The sequence below is a fragment of the Lynx rufus genome, unplaced genomic scaffold (genome assembly GCF_022079265.1).
Source record: "Lynx rufus isolate CCGP_SWC_20201006 ecotype Redwood Valley unplaced genomic scaffold, mLynRuf1.p SCAF_13, whole genome shotgun sequence".
Taxonomy (NCBI): domain Eukaryota; kingdom Metazoa; phylum Chordata; class Mammalia; order Carnivora; family Felidae; genus Lynx; species Lynx rufus.
The window spans coordinates 22964110-22982060 of record NW_025814827.1 but is presented as its reverse complement, the minus strand read 5'-3'; the positions used below and the strand labels follow the sequence as shown (position 1 = coordinate 22982060).

Genomic DNA, 17951 nt, shown 5'->3' with positions numbered 1-17951 from the left:
GTCGTTGCCCCGCTGAAGTGTGTGTCTCCGAACAAAGTCAGAATGCAGGTGAGCTAAGTCTTTGGTTTCTTTGGACTATAAATAACACTTTTTTTTTTCTTCAAATATTTCTAAGTATAAACCTGCTATCTTGAGGTCCTGGTCTTTTAAAAATTTTTTTATTTAAAGCTTTTCCACCGAGGTTTAGTTTGTGGGTGTTCCTTCATGCTTTGGTACAAGTGCTTGATGAAGAAGATGAGTTGCCTGAATTGGAGCTGCCCTCGTCCTGCCACTTGTCCAGACTCCTCCTCCTTGCATTCATGAAGAAATTGCTGACCGTGCTCAGCTCCAACCCGAGCTGCTGGGAAATAGTGATTTGCAATTCTTTGGATGGACGCTTATTTTCCTTGAATATTGCATGTAGAGTTCGACGCTGGACATCTGTGAAGACCAACCTCGGCTTTTTGGGTGTGTTGCCTCTATCCTTCCCATGTTCTTGTTCTTTCCTTTTGCATGCTGCAAAAAAACATAGCAGGTGTTAGAACAAACTTGCCTGGGAGATTCAAGAGTAGAAAGGCAGAGCCAATAGCATTTGTTTGCCATTCCTCATGGACCACTTTGTGACTGCCGACCTCTAATTTTAGCACCATGTTGGGCTGGGAAGAAAGTGTATTTAAGGATAGAGAATTAGGAGGTGGGGTTCTGCGAGTCCTGGGTGTGGGTCCTGGCTTTATAAGCATCAACTCTTTGTCTGTGGCAAGTGGTAAATCAATTAACACCACCAGCGCCTCAGATTCCTCATCTGCAGAATGTATTTTCTGTATTGTTCTGACAAAACAAACTCATTGCTTGAATTTTTGTATCATCATCTGCAAAAAACCTACCTTGCTGGGTTGTGGTAAGGATATATGAAATAGTACATGTGTAAGTTTGTGTTAACTGAAATGCTTTACAAAGTCTTATTACCTAGATGTGGTTGTAGCCCTCAAGGGGTTTACAGTCTGCTTCTGGTAGAATACTAAGAGCCTAAGAGAGTCTGAAAACAATAGAAAAAGGAATTGCATTTGCTATCCTTCTGATCTTTTTTGTTTCTGAGGCAACTCCGTATGTAAGAAAACTGTATATAGCACACTACCGTGCCCATCAAACAGTTTTCTACTGATTATTTAGTGGAACCAGGACTTTGGGAGGTGTGAAGCCTGCTTCCTTGCATTTGGGGCTAAACCTGTCATATTAGGCACATTCCCTTTTGGGGTTTCTCTGTGCCTTTTTGCTGTTGGAGTCTCCTTCTTCCCTTACCTCATCTCCCACTCAGAAGACCTATTTCCTTTCATGCCTTTTGGTCCTGCATCAGGTATCATGCTTCTTGGCTGCTAGAACTGTTCTGGTGTATCATCCCAATGTGGCCTTTGGGCCCCCATGGTTTGGTGTTGGATCAGGGGTTCTCCTAACCTCAGGTGCCATACTTCCTCTTTGAGGGCTAATATGGCTCACTAGCTTCCACCTGCCAAAGAGGCACTAAGGACTACTTTGCTAATAACACGCTCCACCCACTCCTAATTTCCATCATCAATCAATGTCTATAGCCATCCCCAAATAACTGCACAACCTATATAAAACTGATGCTTTGGTTATGCTAATGCAACTTAAGAAGGCTCCTATGCCCTGACTCCAATCAGATTGCTGCCTCTCAGCCCCCTACATAGGCACTGTGGAGCAGCCAGTGCTTTCTTCATTTCTGGCTGGCTCTACTCTGACATGAGCTCCAGTAACAGTGACAGGCAGATGGGGTATCTTCCTGATTGACGTAGAGGCTGTTACTCTTTTATTCTTTTCTCTTCTTTTCTTTCCTTTCCTTTTTTCTTTCTTTCTTCCTTTCTTCCTTCCTTTCTTTTCTTTCTTTCTTTCTTTCTTTCTTTCTTTCTTTCTTTCTTTCTTTTTTCTTCCTCTCTTTCTTTCTTCCTCTCTCTCTCTCTCTCTCTCTCTTTCTTTCTTTTGGCTTGAGTGATGCAACAGCCTATATTGTTGTGGTAACACTGATACAGATGCCCCATTCTGGGTTAGGGCTACCCCCACCCCACCCCACCCCTTGGTCCTCATCACTGTGGAACTTTGGAAAGGGAGGGGGCAGAATCCCTCAGCAGAGCTGGAGAGAGTCAAGTGGGACTGGTGAGTGTGGGGGTCACCTGGAACCAAGGGTTCAACAGGGTCAGGATGCTTGAATCCTCTGTCTTTTTTTTTTTTTAATGTTTATTTATTCTTGAGAGAGAGAGAGTCAGAGAGTGAGCAGGGGAGGGGCAGAGACAGAGGGAGACACAGAATATGAAGTAGGCTCCAGGCTCTGAGCTGTCAGCACAGAGACCAATACGGGGCTCCAACTCACAAACCATGAGATCATGACCTGAGCGACGTTGGACACTCAACCAACTGAGCCATCCAGGCACCCCTAGAATCCTCTGTCTTGATGGGGGCTGGGAGCACTTGGGTCCCAGGTTCAAGACTGGTAATGCCCTGACCTGGGTTCAAAGCTGGGGTGAGGTCTGGAAAAGCCTTAGTCCAGGGTTCAAGAGATTCCCTTGGTTCCAGATCCCAGCTTTGGGGCTGAGCATGGGAGATGGGGGGTCCCAGATTGAGGGTGGGGGAGTATCTCTGGGTCCAGAGTTTGAGGTTGGTCATGGATACTCTGATCTCCAAGCCCCAAGTTCAGGGCTGGGGAAGAGTCTGGTCTCCTAGGTAATGGGGACTGGATAGGAGGGATATCCCAATTTTGGACCAGGGTGAATGGTCGCAGATGTCCTACTTTTTAAACTGGAAGGGGAGCTCTATTTTTAGGGCTGTGGATAAGGGCTCTGGGTCCCTGGTTCCAGGCCAGAGTCGGGGGTGGGCAGACATTCTCCAGGCCATAGGTACAGATCCCAGGCGCCTAGGAGACCAATACTCTCAGTCTTGTTCTCAATCTTGTTCTTGAGGTTTTGCAGGTGCAGTGAGGCATCCACCAGAATCAGAAGCATGGGCCTGGCGATGCTGAGCAGGAAGGTACAAGTGCAGCCCGTCACCCAGAGGACGAGGAGGCCAATGGCAAGCACTGCAGCCAGGCAGTTGGTGGTGGGGTGGCTGCTTGAATTTCAGCTGCCCACACCAGCATGTCGAGGCCACCATCACTACCAGGACATGTAGGAGGGTGTGCAGCAGGAGGGTGTACCTGTCCCTGGCATGATCCAGGCTCCCCTCCAAACCCAGAACCTCCACAAGTTCACCCTCCCAACACTTCAACTTGACTATGTCCCAGTCCCTGTCTCTGCCTGAAGTCCTGTTACCCTTTCATGCCTCCTCATACCTCCTGTTGGCTGCCCTCCTATTGCTGTCTCCTGCTCCACCTCCTGCCTCTTTTTATTCCAGGTTCTCAATTTCCTACCAGATGGCTCATCAGTTTGGGACAGATGCAGTCTCTGTGCTCTCCACACATAGCCCTGCTCCTCTGCCTGCCCCTACCTGTCATTCCTAATTGCTTTAGCTCCTGGATTTCAGAGTTTTCCTAAGACCTTAGCACAAATTAGCTCAGCAATCAGATCAGCTGAAAAGTTAATGGGTGATGGCTGAAGGAGACTCCAGTCTTTGGAGTCCAATAAAGGAGTCTCTAAAATGTTTTAACCATGTGCTACTTAGCAAAAAATGTTTTGAGTGTACACTTCCTAATATTATTTATTTACAAATTATATATATGTGTTACTCTACTACAGTATTATATACATTATAAAATATATACAAAATATAGAAATTTTGAAACAAGTAAAATAAAAATAAATAGACACAGAAATTCTCTTCTCCAGATGAATTAGCTTGCCCAGGCCCTAGCACGCGCTCACCCCAAAGGACCACTGGTCCAATTCCAATCACAGGGAAATATGAGGGTAAGAATTTCAGAAAGGCCATGACGGGAAAGCTCAGTCATAAAAGAGACAGTTTTAGGCCAGTCAGGCCATATGGTACCTTTCATAACATCACCCAAACATTACTGGCTGTGCCCCTTCTCAACATAAGAGGTAGTAGCATCAACATATTGGGAAGTATGTATTAAATGCCCCATCCCTCAGAGCACTGAGTCACATATACTGAACCAGCTGAGATTTCCCAAATAGAATCCCTGCCCCCAAGGGCAACTATAGCCCTCATTGGGCAAACTAGATTAAGTCTCTGAAAAAAGAGCTGACTAGACTGAAGGCAACTCTAGTTAGTTTGAATCAGCCCATGTAGACCCAGCTTTACACAATACTGATGCATGTAGTTGACTGATTCATTCATTCACTTTCAAAAACGAATATGACAGGGTTGCCTGAGTGGCTCAGTCTGTTCAGTTTCCAATTTTGGTTCAGGTCATGATCTCTAGCTCTGTGAGTTCAAGCCCTGCATTGGTCTGTCTCAGTCAGCACAGAGCTTACTTCGCATCCTCTGTACCCCCCTCTCTCTGCTCCTTCCCCTCCTCAAAAGTAATAAACATTAAAAAAAAAATGAATACAACACAGGTTTTGCTCTTAAGGAGGTCACTCTTACAGTCACAGAAGCAAATAACTGTGAGTATAAAAAGAGTATACAGGATATTACTTCTCCTTGGGGATATTAAAGGAGGCATCAAAAAGAAGGTGTGCTTACTCTGGGCTAGAAAGGATGAATAGGAGCTTGTTAGAGAGAAGTGGGACAAACTCATGCCCAGCAGGGGGAGCAGCACTCATGTAGGATTGATAAACATCAGTAGATTGGGGTTAGTGGGGCAAGAGCACATAAAAGGAGGAAAGCTGTGGGAGACAAGGTTTCACAGGTGGACAGAGATCAGAACTGAATTATCTTGTTGGTAAGGAGGAGTTACCGAATGGTTTGAGAAAGGGTGTAGTGTGATTAAATTTGGGTTTAGAAAAACCCTTCTGGTGGTGTTGTGAGGGATAAATCAGAAAGCACTGGGAGAATTGGGAGAAGGGTGCTGGGGTATGCCACCCTGATCCCCGCGGAGTAAGACATTCATTCCTCTGCTATAAGAGTTGGTGGCTGCTGGGGCGCCTGGGTGGCGCAGTCGGTTAAGCGTCCGACTTCAGCCAGGTCACGATCTCACGGTCTGGGAGTTCGAGCCCCGCGTCGGGCTCTGGGCTGATGGCTCAGAGCCTGGAGCCTGTTTCCGATTCTGTGTCTCCCTCTCTCTCTGCCCCTCCCCCGTTCATGCTCTGTCTCTCTCTGTCCCAAAAATAAATAAACGTTGAAAAAAAAAATTTAAAGAGTTGGTGGCTGTTGGCTCTCAGCTGAGGGCCATTCTGGGAAGTGCCCTTGGCCAAAGGTTATGGCACCCAGGGAGTGGGGTGGGAGGCTGCCTACAACCAGTGGGGGGTGCGGAGGGTACAGGATGGGGGTTGGAGGACGAAGGATGAAGAGGGTGGGAATGTGTTAGTTTAAGGATCTCCTCCCCAACCCCTTGCATCAAGTTGGGACAATTCCGAAGCGTCACCCAGTTCCATAGCACCCCACAGGGTTGGTTGAGGCTATTGTTGCAACTGTATCAAAGTTCAACTTCTTCAGCCTGCTCTTTCTTCCTCCACTCCCCCAGTGGGAGTTATTCTCCATTGCTCTCTCCAATATCCTGCCTACATGCAAGACTCAGAAAACCTGACCTGAGAAAACCACTGTACTGAGGATCCCATATTAGACAATGACAGTTGAGGGTAGAAAATACAGAGACCAAATGTAAGAGCTTCTTGGAAGGTAGAATCAAGAGGACTCAATGCCAACTTGGCTGGGAGGGTACAGATTGGAACATCTCCTAGGTTTCTGAGTGGAAGGTAGCAATGAGGCCATTAGGGAATGCAGATGGAGAAATGAACTTTATGAGAGCAGTAATCACTTCTATGTGGGACAAATTGCATTTGAAGTTCTTGTTTGACATTCTATTAAAGATCTCCAACATGCGGTTGTCCAGCAGACAGCAGCATATATATGTATATATATAGGGCCTAGGGTTCAGTGGGGGAGGTGTGGGCTAGGACTATAGACTGGGAAGGCATTAGGGCTCTAGATGGCAAATTACACAGAACATACCTATGGAAAGGTAAGTAATTGAGCATCAGTTGTAGACTCAACTTACAGAACTATAATTTATCATTCAGAAGGCAGAGCTAAGGGAAATCACAACTCATTTTCCACCTAACTAGGTTGTATATTTGAATGACTTCAATCTGGTCCTTCGCATTTGGCAGGACTGGGTGGGCTGAAGCTACTTCCAAACCAGCATTTTCCTTTTTAAAAAAAATTTTTTTAACGTTTATTTATTTTTGAGAGACAGAGAGATAGAGCATGAGTTGGGAAGGAGCAGAAAGAGAGGGAGACATAGAATCTGAAGCAGGCTCCAGGATCTGAGCTGTCAGCACAGAGCCCAACGTGGGGCTCGAACTCACGGACCATGAGATCATGACCTGAGCTGAACTCAGACGCTTAACCTACTGAGCCACCCAGGTGCCCCCCAAACCAGCATTTTCCAAATGGTGTCAGAGAAATGATACTGTCTCCAATGGGTTCCTGGAAAAGATGGCTTGCAGGTCAAACACATTTGGAAAAACCTACTATATGTATGTGTATATATATATATATATATATATATATCTTTTTCCTCAAAATTCACAATATGTGTTAGCAAATGTAATTATGTTTCCCAAAAGTATTTAACCCTTGAACTCTGTATGGTAGGGAATGTCTATTAATATCTCATACTAATGTTGGGGAAATGCAGTTTGGAAGTTTCCTCCCTGAACTCTCAAGCATTACAGATGTCACAATGCCAGAACCTGGGAAGTGAGATATTCCAGGAACAGGGCACCTGGCTGTCTCATTCTGTATGTCCAGGGCATGCTGGCATAGTGCCTGGATAGAAGGGTAAGTATTGTAGGGGGGGTGGCTATGACTCAGTGAATATGGTATATCTGCAGAGAACTCTGTGAATAAGAATGCAGAGATATCAGTAGAATAAAAAGTGGACTAAAGCTTGCTGAGGCTCACTGGGTGACCTTAACTAAGGCTAGGAGGAACAACCCACAGAAGTAAAATCATGCTTCAGGAAGGCTCTACAGAACTACAATTGTTAAAACTGTTAAGAGAATATGAATGAGAGAAATGCTTTGAGATTTTTATGGAATAAATTTCAGGGTAGAGATTACCCTGGAGACTACCAAATGGAGGTCATGAGAGTCCACACAGTGTGCAAGGGAGGGAGCAAGAGGAGAGGAGTGAGAGTGAGGCGTGACAAGAGATACCGCTGCTCAGGGAAAACCACTGCATGTGTTTTATGTGAAAGTTATACTTCTTGTTTAGCTATATAGTTTCCATTAACAATAGATAAGTATTTATCATAGAAATGGATTAAAGGGAAGAGGATACTTATTGCTTGTGAAAGGTAGTGTTGTAGAGGAAGATGACCTGTCGTGAGTCACTTTTATGAAGGTGCACACCTAGTGTATTTGCAGGATGCAGTGGCAAAGTGTAGTGGGGACTATCCTAGGAGACTTTGATCTTCTCTGTGGGCAAGGTCACCCACAGTGAGTACTAAGTGGGAGGCAGAAGTAGGCATGAGAGATGGTAAAAGGCAGAGCATGACTTTGGGTGCTACAAGAATAAAAGATGGTAAAGAATTATTATTTTTTTTAAGGCAGAACATGGGGATATGGGTAAAAGACAGAGGCTCTCATTTTAGGCATGCCTGGGACCTGTGCTTTGCCCATAGTTGGCAAGACTGAGCCAACTGTATTTCAAGAAATATGAATTCTGCAGGATGTTGAAAGGTATCCAATAACAATAACCTGAGTTATTGAGGTCAGTTTGGGAACTAGTGAGTAATTAAGGATTAAAAAAGCTTTTTAAATGCAGGACTTCTTAGAGCCTTTATATGTTAATGTGCACTGACACTTGGGGGTCTCCCCCAATTTAATATACTAATGTACACTGATACTTATGGGGTCTCCCAAGCTTCTTTGATTAAGGAGCTCTTTATTCAGGGACTTTCTCTCAGGAATGGCATTACTTAGAACAGTGTTTCTCAAAATGTGGCTGGCAGGCCCATACTGGTCTGTGAACTCCCACTGACCTGCAGGAAGATCAGGACAGAAAATTGAGAAGAAGCAGTTAGAAATTTTCATGGCAGTTTGGTATTGCTACAACATTCAAGTGTGTTATTATTGTCCTAGTAATACATTTTTAATTGTATTATCAAAACTATCGTTCCAGGACAGATGAAAATTATAAACAAACAACTAGCCCTTGACTACATAGGGTTTAAGAGATCCTGTCTTGGAACATACTCTATAAAGCATGGTAGACAGTAACATCTTAGAATCTGTTGTTGGCCAAGCATTCCTTCATCAACTTGTATCCAGTTTCCTGATTTAATGACAGAAAGGACTTTACAGTATCTAAAGTGCTGACTGAGTTATGCAAAATCTGCCAAAAATTTGTCTAGGTTCATGTGGGCACAGACATACTGGCCTGGAAGACATTTATAAAGCCAGATACATTTATAAGATAACTTTGTAGATGAACATGGGCTCAGGACACAGCTCAAGTCCCAGCTCTGTGACCAATGGTAGATGTGTGATCTTGGACAAGTCCCTCACTTTCTTTGAGTCTTAGCTCACCCAGCTGCAAAACAGAACAATGGCCTTCTTTCATCACAGGATTAAAATGATCACTAAATAAGACAATATATGTTGAAGTGATTATTAAAACTATAAACCCTTAAGGGAATATTCCAGATGTGTGCAAATTAACTTTCTTCTTCAGTCATGATACAAGTATAAATACTGAATTTACACAGTAGGTTGGAATATTTGCTCCGCCTCTAGTATGTTGCATGAACTTGGACACGTCACTTGATCTTTTTTTCTTCCTTCTTTAAATGAGCAGACTATGCTTCAAGGCCTCTGTGTACTCAAAAGCCCTGTCAGTCAATTAATGCATGGCTGCAGTGTCTCTCCTGGTTCCCAAAGTCTATTATCATTTCTGTTAAATAATTTCCAACGCAACCTTACTTTGTCTTTTAGAATATATAGCCACTATATTGACTTTGTAGCACATCTCCTCTCACCTTATAGCTTCTCAAAAACAGCAAGTAATGGCTCTGCAGGATCATCAGCCAGTTCTGCAAATAATCCAGATCTGCGTTCATCTGAATGAACGTGATAAACAAAAACTCACATTCCTCATAGTTGCTTTGACTTCTAAATGTTATGAGCTCTGGAGGTTAAAATATATACAGCAATCAGGACCACAGACACTGAGAACAGGTAAGCATTTGCCCTCCTAGGATTCTGAGCCATTAAACCGTTGCAGCTTATATTTTTACTGGGTTGCTACATTTTCGTGAAAATTGTAGGACAATTTATTTAACTTGCTTCCTGACTTTCTTGATAATTTGTCCCAGAGTTGGCTGCTTCACATCGGATGAAATTGTGTACTGGAATAAGGCTACCTTCTTGTGTATATTTCAACATGTACTTACTGAGAGTGTACTGTGGGTCCAGGTATAGTCAATGTGTACTCCATCTTATCCATCTATGAGGGAGGAAGGTTTTATAAAAAGCATTGCACTAGTCGTCAGAAGCTTTGGGCTCTTGCTCTGACTCTGTCATCAATTAGTCAAACGTCTGGATTAAGTCATTTAACCAAGCTGGGTCCAGGTTCCTTAACTGTACAATGAAGGGATTGGACTAATGACTTATAGTCCCTTCAAGGTGCAACTCTATGACTTGATGTATGTAAAGGCTTTCTACATCACTCCAGAGGGAAGCAGCAGGCAGTACAGACCTTGTTCAGGATTATGGGTTTCTATGTCATTAATGGGCACCTGGACAAGAGTGAACATTGAAACTGTTCACACTAGGGATAGCTGGGCAATCTTTCCAGTCCATGCCCTCTCTTTTGTCAGACCACCCACGTACCAGTACTACCTCCATCTCACTCCTGGCAGGCAGAGGTGGCCGAGGGGATTAAAGAGAGAAGATCGTTGGGCAGAACACCTTCCAGTGAGGTGGGAAGGGGAATAAGACCTGCATGTATGGTAAATGATATTATCAGATAGGATCAGAAAATTGAGCTTCAGAAGCACAGAGTCTTGCATTTGATAGGAACTGGTGCCTGGATAGAAACTTACATCACCCATCACCCCTGCCACTAATAAGTAGGCTCTTCTTATTCACTACTGCATCTTGGGTACCAGAACAATGCCTGGCTCCATAAATGTGTATTGACTGACTTACTAAAAAAAAAAAAAGAAGAAAGAAAGAAAATTGGGCTTCATAAATTGTGTTATTCTTAGACATACTTTGTAAAAGTCCTTCAGAAAATTCTAGCTTGGGGCACCTGGGTGGCTCAGTTGGTTAAGTGACTGACTCCTGATCTCGGCTCAGGTTATGATCTCACAGTTCATGAGATCGAGCCCTGCATCATGCTCTGCGCTGACAGTGTGGGGCCTGTTTGGGATTCTCTCTCTCTCTCTCTCTCTCTCTCTCCCACACACACATCCTTGTGTGAGAGAGCATGCCCTCTTGCTCTCTCTCAAAATAAATAAATTTTTTTTTTTAAAAAAAGGAAAAGTCCAGCTTACCTTAGTTTAGTGAGAGAGCATGCCCTCTTGCTCTCTCAAAATAAATAATTTTTTTTTAAAAAAAGGAAAAGTCCAGCTTACCTTAGTTTTACTAAGAAGGACTAAGTGTTGTGGCAGAGGCGGGGGTAGATGCACATACACACAAGTGAAAATCAGGACTGGGGGCTCACTTCTAAGCAGTCATGCCTATCTGATAGAATAAAATGGGAATGGGGCCAAATGAGAAACAAATCACGCGTCTGTCACTTTAGAGGCATTACTAAATCTCAGCAATGCACTATGAGGACTACATATGATAGGCTGAATGAAATTTAGGCACTTAACCTGCGGGGAGGGCAGTTTTAGCCTTGATGTCTGGATGGAGAACCCCAGAGAGGCAGGGTGAAAGAACCAGGCCTGGGGGGTTCAAATTGGATTCATTTGGTGGTCTGAATGTAATACATTGAAGGAGGACTGTATGCCTACCCTGTGCTATGGCAAAATATCTTCTCCCTCCAAACAATTGCCCAAGTGTCTGCCATCCTAACAGGATCCCAAGGGAGATGGGTCAGAGAGAAGTAAAGGGGAAAGCTAAATTTCCAGGGCACCATGAAATTGCCTTGCCATCTCAGGATGGTGTGGCATTTTATTTTATTTTATTTTTTATTTTTTTCAATGTTTATTTATTTTTGGGACAGAGAGAGACAGAGCATGAACGGGGGAGGGGCAGAGAGAGAGGGAGACACAGAATCGGAAACAGGCTCCAGGCTCTGAGCCATCAGCCCAGAGCCTGATGCGGGGCTCGAACTCCCGGACCGCCAGATCGTGACCTGGCTGAAGTCGGACGCTTAACCGACTGCGCCACCCAGGCGCCCCTGGTGTGGCATTTTAATAGGGGCCTGCTAGAGACCCAGTGTCTTTGCCCTAAAGGCCAATGCTGGGGCCGAAATCCACAACCTGCAAGGCAGAGTATTCTTGAGCAGGTGACCCTGTGATGCCCCCTGTTATTCACAGGAGGTCTGGCCTCGGTTTGGAGGAGAATGCAGGCAGCTGCTCAGGCCCTCAGGCCCCTTGAGGCTCCAGGGTCAGGTGGGGTGCACTGGTAAGGTAAAAGCACACCCCAAAATTCTACCCAGATTTCTGATGGGCTTGCCCACGTTCATCCCTGCATACTCAACCCTTCAACCCACCTTCATCCCTGCATACTCTGCTCAGGGGAGCTTGGGGCTTCAGGGAAGCCAAGAAAGGGTAAAAAAGCAGCTGGGCCAGAATAGGCAAAGCCACAGGGACGGAAAGTAGGTTGGTGGTTACCTAAAGCTGAGTGGGTGGTAGGAGGAAATACCAGTAACTCCTCATGGGTACAGGGTTTCTTTTTGGGGCAGGTGATGAAAAGATTATAAAACTGGTTGTGGGGATAGTTGCACAGCTCTGTAAGTATACTAAAACCACTGAATTATACATTTTAAATGGGTGAATTGTATACCATATAAATTATATCTTAATAAAATGATTCACGAAAGAAGTAGCTGAGCATGTACACAGGGTGAGTCCTCTGTTATCACTCCCTGTCTGCCTCTTCTGAACTATAGCAAGGACAAGCAGGGGTCGGCTCCTCATATCTACTGAGCCCCCAAAGACCCTCTCTTGACGGCTGAAGCTGCTTTCAAGGCAGACTCTATGTGGAGGAGCAAGAATGCAAATGAAACAGATTTCAGTAAAAGAAGATAGTGGTTGGGAGAGATATAAAAAGGGGAATTACTGGGGTGCCTGGGTGGCTCAATTGGTTGAGCGTCCGACTTTGGCTCAGGTCATGAGCTCATGGTTTGTGAGTTTGAATCCCATTTTGGGCTCTATGCTATTAGTGCAGAGCCTGTTTCAGATCCACTGTCCCCCTCTCTCTTTGCCCCTTCCCCGTGTGTACTGTCTCAAAAATAAGTAAACATTTAAAAAAAAATAAATAAAAAGGGAAACTATGGAAGTGAATGTGGCAGGTTTCCGAGCCCATTTGAACAGGCCAATACCTACACTGTGGAGCTCAAACAACTAGAGTACAGGCCACAACAGCTTCTGAATTATAGCTCAGACTCCAGGAGTACTGGGTCATAATGTTATCTGCCTTGCCTTGAGTTATTTTGCTATATTATGCATATTTTTATAATCCAGGCTCCCAGTTGTTTTTGGAATGATGTAGCTTTTTAATTGGCAGATTTAGAGGACACAGAACAATGCATGGTGTGTAATTTAAAAAGCAATTCCAGTGAGTTCCAGCTGATGGGGTCAAGGGCAGCCTTTGCACAGGAAGTGAACTCCTGCATACATTGTCTGGAAACTGTGATGCCCAGCAGAGGGAGGTAGAGCCAATCAGTATACCCTGCTGGACACAAGCTAGCTTTGCTTATGTCTGTGAGTTTGCGGGTAGCCAGAGCACCAGTGGAAACTCTTCTGGGCATGCACGTGGAAGGTCTAATAGAAACCTGCAGACATTCCCAGCCAGAAATGATCCCTATAACTCACCCCTGTTTCTTGCTTTACAGTGCTTAAAACATCACCATTGAACCTTCCTAGGTGATCCCCACAAAACTCAAGTGAGGCAGAAATGGGTGTTACTTCTTTCTCTATAGATGAAGAAACAATGTCAGAGAGGTTAGGTGACTTGTCTATGGGCACACAGCTGATTGGGTGGGGCAGATGTCAGCACAATGGACACATCATCAAAACTTCTTCCAGAATGGTTAAATGGGCAGAAACAGCTGGTGAAAGGGAGCCCAGGGAACCCACAGCCAAGGTGAGCCAATACAGGAGCAGTGGGCCAGTGGGCAGCAGCCAGTTATCAGACCTGTTTTGCTACGGCTGAAAGGATTACAGTGAGCCCATCCAGGAGAGTGAGCAGCACAGGAGAGGACACAGAGGGAATTCGGCTTTGCAGGGACAATACACCCACTCTGGCCTGGGAGAGGGAAACTCGTTTTGATAGGGATGCAGAGGGGCAGGGGACAGCTATCTTCATGTGGATATGGGCTTTGAAAGGAAGCTAGAGCTGACCCAGTGGGGCAGCTGGGGAGCAGCTAAAGGTGGGAGAATGTGCCCTATCAAATTCTGGTTCAAGGGTCACCTGGGTTGCTCAGTCAGTTGAGCGTCTGACTTCGGCTCAGGTCATGATCTCACAGTTCACAAGTTGAAGCCCCGCATCAGGCTCTGTGCTGACAGCTCAGAGCCTGGAGCCTACTTCAGATTCTGTGTCTCCCTCTCTCTCTCTGCCCCTCCCCTCTCATGCTCTGTCTCTCAAAAATGAATAAACATTAAAAATGTTTTAAAAACCACACAAATTCTGGTTGGAAAAGTCACCTGAACCTCTCTTTACCCCACCTGGTTTGCTTCTTTAACAGAGCCATCTAGGACAGAGACCGTCTTTCCAGGCATCTGCTGTCTGGAGTCCTTCTGGAGTCAGCATATGAAATATTTCTATCCACCTCTCTTCTCTAGGTAAAACTCAATAGGCTATGGCCAACAGGTGAGGCTATTGGACTTTATGATCCCAGGAAGGCAGAGGCTGCCTGTGCTTGGGAGAAGTGGAACAGGATCATCTGAAACGCGTGGCTGCTTCCCCTGTGCTAAACTCTGCTCGTGTATCACCTTACAGAGCCTTTCAACAACTATGGGAGGTAGGTACTATTATTATGTCTAGTTTACAAATGGGCAGCCTGAGGCTTAGGGGTTCAGGGACTGTCCTGAGGTCACCACGGTGGAGCCGGGATTCCAGCCTGTGCAGGGCCCTGTGATGGTACTGGAGGAGATGAGGAGATGTGGCTCAGGTATTCCTCAGACACAAACCAGGAGGGTACTAGGGAATCACACAAGCCTTTACTCTCTGTGGTCCCTCAAACAACCTTTTTTGTGTGGTTCTAGACTATCTTAGTTTTTCTCCCCACAAAATTTGTCTTCTCCCATTTGTTCTGTGTTCCCTCCAGTACTGGCTGAACCTGAACCAGAAAGGTGAGCTGAGTATCCTCATTGAATGAATAAAATTTCATATCCCTGTGAGACTTGCTTTGTCCTCTTGCTGGGCATTGACAGTCTCTCTCTCTCTCTCTCTCTCTCTCTCTCTCTCTCACACACACACACACACACACACACACACACACACACACAATTTTCCTGAGCACAAGCTCAAGCTTTTTGACACTCACAGGAAGAAATACCCAGTACCTGACCCTCCCCTCCACGATACTCTTTCCCTGCATTGCAGCTTCAAAGGAACCAGCGGGAAGCAACACGGCTGTCTTGTACCTGCCCATTCAGTTAGTAACATGGCTCTTTTCTCTGAAACACTGCCTTAGGGATTCTGATTTTTAAATTCCTAAACTTCTGTTTATGCCTGACCCACTGGAATTTTACTATATCGGTATCCCTCATCTTAAGGAGCCCCTCAATAGTTTAGACCCTAATAATTGGAAACAAGTGATATTCATGCCCTAGTTATGATGCTGATTCCTCTAAAAGTCAAAACAAATGGTAGACCTGATGAATTTCACGCTTATGATGTGTTATTATCTCATATAGGCCTATTGTGAATTGCAAGTCTTAATTTTTCGATCCTATTTCTTTAATCAATAGCCATGTATAATACTTTATAATATTCACAGCAATTGAAAGTTCTAAAATGGAATTCCTTCAAAAATAACCTCCAATTTTTTTTTTTGAGAGAGAGAGAGAGAGGAGGAGGAGGAGAGGGGCAGAGCGGGTGGGGGGGGGAGACAGAAAATCTTAACAGGCTCCATACTGAGCGTGGGACTCAATCTCATGACCCTGGGATCATGACTTGAGCCAAAATCGAGTCGGACGCTCAACCCACTGAGCCACCCAGGCACCCCATAAAGGTTGACTTTCTCTCTCTCTCTCTCTCTCTCTTTCCCTTTCTCTCTCTCTCTCTTTTTGAGTGAGAGAGAGTGAGAGGGAGCACTGCCATTACTCTTATGACTGAGTCAGAAGGTAGGTCAGGGCCAGGTAAGGAGGGGACTGTAGTAACAGAGTGGAAGAGCAGAAGATGCAGAGGGGCTGAATTTGGGCTGAAGCATTGCAACAAGCTGGGAGTAGCATTGAAACAAGCTGAACAAGTTTATCAGCCTCACCCAGATAAAATGCTCAGGTGGGAACACTGGTTATCAGAGGACAGAAACATGCTGTGTCTGTCTTTGCTAAGTCTGAGTGGTGACTGGTCCATACATCCCTCAAATACAGGGATGCAGTCAAATCAACGGTTGAAAAACTCAGATGAAGAATGATTTACATATAAGGTGAAATGAAATATCATTTTGTTTCTTTTACTTCTGGTAACTGCCAAATCATTGGATTTTTTTGTGTAGGACCTCTGGCTGTTGGGAGAACTTTTTTTAAAAAAAAATTTTCTTTGTAATGTTTATTTATTTTTGAGAGAGAGAGTGAGACAGAGTGGGGGAGGGTCAGAGAGAGGGAGACACAGAATCGGAAGCAGGCTCCAGGCTCTGAGCTGTCAGCACAGAGCCCGACACAGGGCTCGAACTCATGGACCATAAGATCATGACCTGAGCTGAAGTCAGATGCCCAACCGACTGAGCCACCCAGGCGCCCCGGGAGACCTTTGATTGAGGAGTGAGAGGTGTCATTCCTTCCACCCTGGGTCTCCATTCTGGCCTGAATTTTGCAGTGGGAGAGTCTAGAAGGATCCTCAGAAGTTCCTAGCCTTGGTTATAAATAGGAATCACCTGAGAAACTTCAAAAACATTGCTGCCTGAAACCTATCTCCAGAGATACTGACTTATTCAGTCTAGCAGAGGCCCAGCCCTGAGATTTTTTAAAGCTCCCAAGGTGATTCTAACATATACATAGTCAGGTTGAGAACCAGTACTCTACATCAGTGTTTCTCAAACTTGGTGTACCAACTTGAATCATTTGGATATCTTGTGAAGATTATGATTCAGCTGTTCTGGGTGAGGCCTAAGAGTCTGCAAAAGAAACAAGCTCCAGGTGATGCCTAGCTGCTGGTCTCTGACCACACTCCAAGTAAGCAGGGTCTAGAGTCCAGAGAAGAAATTCTAACTGATGTGTTTGTGGGCCAAATACATCAGCATCACCTGGGCACATGACGAGGAGGTTTGTTCAAAATACACTCCAGAACCTCATCTTATCCCTACTGAATTCGATTCTCTGAGAAAACGGGATTCACAAATACACAGTTTAAACAAACTTCCCAGGTAATTCAGATGCCCAAGTTGGACAGCCACTTGCTCCTAGGCCAGTATTTCAGAACTTGCGAAGATCAAAAGAATCACTCCACACACTTGTCAAGACTACAGACTGACCCAATCAGAATTTTAGAAGTGGCCTGGGAATCTGCATTTTAAGAAAAGCAGCAGGTGATGCCTTTTGATTTTAGGTTTAGGAAAGCCTGGTTGGTAGGATCTTCCACTGGGGCCAGGGAAGGTCCAGGTAACTCTTTTCCCTTTCTCCACCATGAAAAACCTAGGTATGTTGACTGTCATAAAAATCCGTAGAGGAGAAGGGAGTATGTAGGGAATTAGGGCAGAGGCATCCATGTGTTCACTGCTGGAGGCAGAGGGATTTATATGGTGATTCTCAAGAAAGAGGACGTTAGGGGAAAACAGGGGGAACAGTTGTGAGCCTTTTCAGCACTGACTGCACCTCCTCCATCTTGACTGTACTCTCAGTTGTCTACTTCAGAGGGGAGACAGCTGTGGAATTGGAGGGCACCCCCTCTGGCAGGTTAGGGTACTTCACACTCACCCTCCCTCTCTGCCTCCTGATTATCCTCCTGGGCTGGCACCAGGAAGAGAAAATAGAGCTACGGTGTTTATTTTCTTTTACATTACACCCTCACACCCATGCTGTGACAGAAGAACCTCTATTTGTCTGCACTAGACCTGTTTTATATTTAAATGTTTTTTTTTAATGTTTATTTTTGAGAGAGAGAGAGAGAATGAGTGGGGGAGGGGCAGAAAGAGGGGGAGACACAGAATCCAAAGCAGGCTCCAGGCTCTGAGCTGTCAGCACAGAGACTGATGCGGGGCTCAAACCCACAAACCATGAAATCATCATGACCTGAGCCACAGTTGGATGCTTAACTCAGGCTCCCCTATTTTAAGATATGTTTAAAGTATAACTTTACATAATAATGCATGGTTATGTGTGTTCACACACACATACACACACACACACACATATACATATCATAAACCCATGGTGCACATTTCCAGCTATGCCTCTCAAACTTTAGGTTTAGAATCACTTCCAGAGCTTATAAAAACACTGGGCTTTACCACAGGGTTTCTGAATCAGTAGGACTGAATCAGTAGGACTTTTTCTAACAAGT

At 44.8% G+C, this 17951-nt stretch overlaps 1 protein-coding gene across 1 annotated transcript in view; it reads right to left on the bottom strand.

Moving 5' to 3' along the window:
• Positions 1–202: 202 nt before the first annotated feature.
• Positions 203–17951, bottom strand: part of ONECUT1 (one cut homeobox 1) — a 39232-nt gene continuing 21483 nt past the window's right edge. Inside the window, exon 2 of the mRNA XM_047074646.1 lies at positions 203–495. Within this exon, the coding sequence (XP_046930602.1) occupies positions 203–495 (293 nt within the window). The remainder of the gene's footprint in view (positions 496–17951) is intronic.